This window comes from Ixodes scapularis, unplaced genomic scaffold, assembly GCF_016920785.2.
Source record: "Ixodes scapularis isolate PalLabHiFi unplaced genomic scaffold, ASM1692078v2 PGA_scaffold12__126_contigs__length_90152505, whole genome shotgun sequence".
NCBI lineage: Eukaryota > Metazoa > Arthropoda > Arachnida > Ixodida > Ixodidae > Ixodes > Ixodes scapularis.
In genome coordinates, this window is record NW_024609838.1 from 59,482,621 (window position 1) to 59,484,859 (window position 2,239).

A 2,239-nucleotide genomic window follows, 5' to 3' on the forward strand; every position below is an offset into this window, starting at 1 on the left:
TTTCTTGTGCCCGTCAGAGAACCACTAACTCCAAAATGCTTCCACATCGACCTGTTTGTGGTTGCTCCATCAGAAACTATGGCATCAACAAATGAACCCGCCTCTTCTAGCAAAATGACAGCTTTCATGACAAGCTGAGCCAGCACCGTGCCTTTTGTGGGCCCCTTACTTGCAAAAACGGCAACTGGTTGCGAATACTTATCCCCAAAAGAACGAAAAGAAAACACAAGCCCGTGGTCGGCTAGTTCATCACTGGCTGGTTGGATGTCGCCAAAGTCTGTGAACCCGGTGTAAGTCATTGTCTTCGAGTTAACGCGCATCTCTTTCCGCACCTGTATCTCGTCAAAGACTAACACACCATGTCGTCTGAATGGGTCTTTAGACAACATCTGCTTTTTGAAGGCTGCAAAAAACCTAGCATCAAACCCACATTTCACACGGACAGTTGATAAGTATTTTCGCACAGTGGTGACGCAAGGCAATGGCAGAATTTCGTTGTCCTTTAAAAAAGCATAGGTGGAGGGGCTCCGAATGTTCAACAGCAGGCACAACAGTAGCCAGTTCTCGGTGTACCGCCGGTTTTTCTTGCTCGAGGCCTTTGCTGCAGACACACACTCTTGTACCACGGTCAGCTGTGCAGCCGGAATGTTCAGTTGGCTCAACTTCTCCTGTAGAGATTCATCTGAGATAGAACAAAACTTGTTCTGTGCTGTTTTCAGTGCTTGCTCTAGCCTTTTAACTCTCTTCACCAAGCGATCCTTGGCCCGTTTCAGCGCATATTGTGCTCGTCTGAAAGTGACTCTCACCTTCTGATCGTTTGCAAGAGACGAAAGCCGGAAAGTGGTACGAGCTCCATTCTCTTGCTTTCGGAGCTGTGCCCTCCTCTGGTGAATCCGCAATGTATCTGTCAAACCAGCACACTTCTGGCTAGAACCAGCGGCAGGAAGAACCTGCACGCACTTTTTGTGCCGCCACCGTCCGCAAGCATCAAGAAAAGCACATTCTGGTTGTACTTCGGGATACATTTTTTTTGTTGGCCCACCACCGCAAAGGTGGATCCCCTCCAACTTCCCAAGTAGGCTTTCGACATCCTCAATAGTTGAAACCTCACAGGTAAAGCCCAACGCTTCACAAGAGACACGCTTCCCCATCAGAAAGATATTTGCTCTCATGTCCTGATCAATATCAATGAGCTTCACTGTCACCATGTGACTCATGCGGGTAGTGTCCCCTGCGCATTGGGGATCCTGAACACAACGCAACTCACTAAACACAAGATTGCACAGGTCATCAACTTGCAATCTGTGAAAGCCCCACGCTGCGGATGGAAGCAGAACACACTCCGGACTCTCGAACAGTTTGTTGAAGGTTGACAGCGCTGACACGGGTGCTGCATTCAAGGGCAAGTCAGACGTGGTTGCAGCACCGTCATTTTCCCCTGTGATCTCCATCACTGTAGATTGGTCGCTGTACACCTGACACGGTCGGTCCGGACTTCTGTTTTCTGTACATGGCTTCTTCGCCGGTGCGCCCCTGTTGTGCCTCTCAGCAGGCCTTTTTCGTCGCTTTGTTTCCTTGGAGAGGTAAGTCGGGCAATCCGGAAACTTTGTTGGCACGGCGTCTTTTGACAACGACGCTTTCCGAGGCGTGCTGATCAAAACATTGCCGTTGTACACAGCCTCCCACGTCTTACTCACAAAATGTGTCTCGAAGTGCCGCTCGCACAGGGAGTCCGAAGACTGGAGGACTCGATCTTTTCGTGGTATAGCGTTCCTCCACACTTTGAGCCGCTCTTCATCTTTTGGCGCACAAAACAACGAAAGTTTTTGGGAGCACGATTTGTACCCCGTTTTACAACGGGGTGCGAAACACTTCCTTCCCATACTCTTAGCTGACCGATGGCCACCAATACATTGAACAAACTCAAACTCACACGAAATAAGACAAGACGTCACCGAACAAACACAAAAATGCGACAGCAACTGCGGAAACTGCGGCAGACACCCGAAGTCACAAGCACTCCGACCCAAACGGACCTCTCGCGTATGACCGGTATGGCCCGCTCTACCCGTGGCGCCCTCTCGTAGAAAAGGAGGGAACGTGAACAACTATTGGACGCGACCGTCGCGCTACGCCTTCGAGTCGTTCACACACCTCTCCTTCCTACACCGTGGTCGAGCCCTTGCTGCCGCAAAACCCACATTCCCTGGACCTGGTTCAATTCACCCCACTATGCTTT

General features: G+C 50.5%; 1 protein-coding gene across 1 annotated transcript; it reads right to left on the reverse strand.

Moving 5' to 3' along the window:
* Window positions 1–433: 433 nt before the first annotated feature.
* LOC121835224 lies at window positions 434–1,883 on the reverse strand. Its single transcript, XM_042289211.1, has 2 exons — window positions 616–1,883; window positions 434–500 (listed from the first exon to the last, which is right to left on the reverse strand). Exons 1-2 carry the CDS (start codon window positions 1,881–1,883, stop codon window positions 434–436), a joined length of 1,335 nt encoding a protein of 444 aa, XP_042145145.1.
* Between the last annotated feature and the right edge of the window lie 356 nt (window positions 1,884–2,239).

Excerpts from the sequence above, each read along its gene's own strand:
- LOC121835224 (XM_042289211.1), bottom strand. The coding sequence starts at position 1,883 with ATGGGAAGGAAGTGTTTCGCACCCCGTTGTAAAACGGGGTACAAATCG. Across the intron at positions 501-615 it reads CAGCTGACCGTGGTACAAGA|GACAACGAAATTCTGCCATT; the intron begins GTGTGTGTCTGC and ends GCTTTTTTAAAG.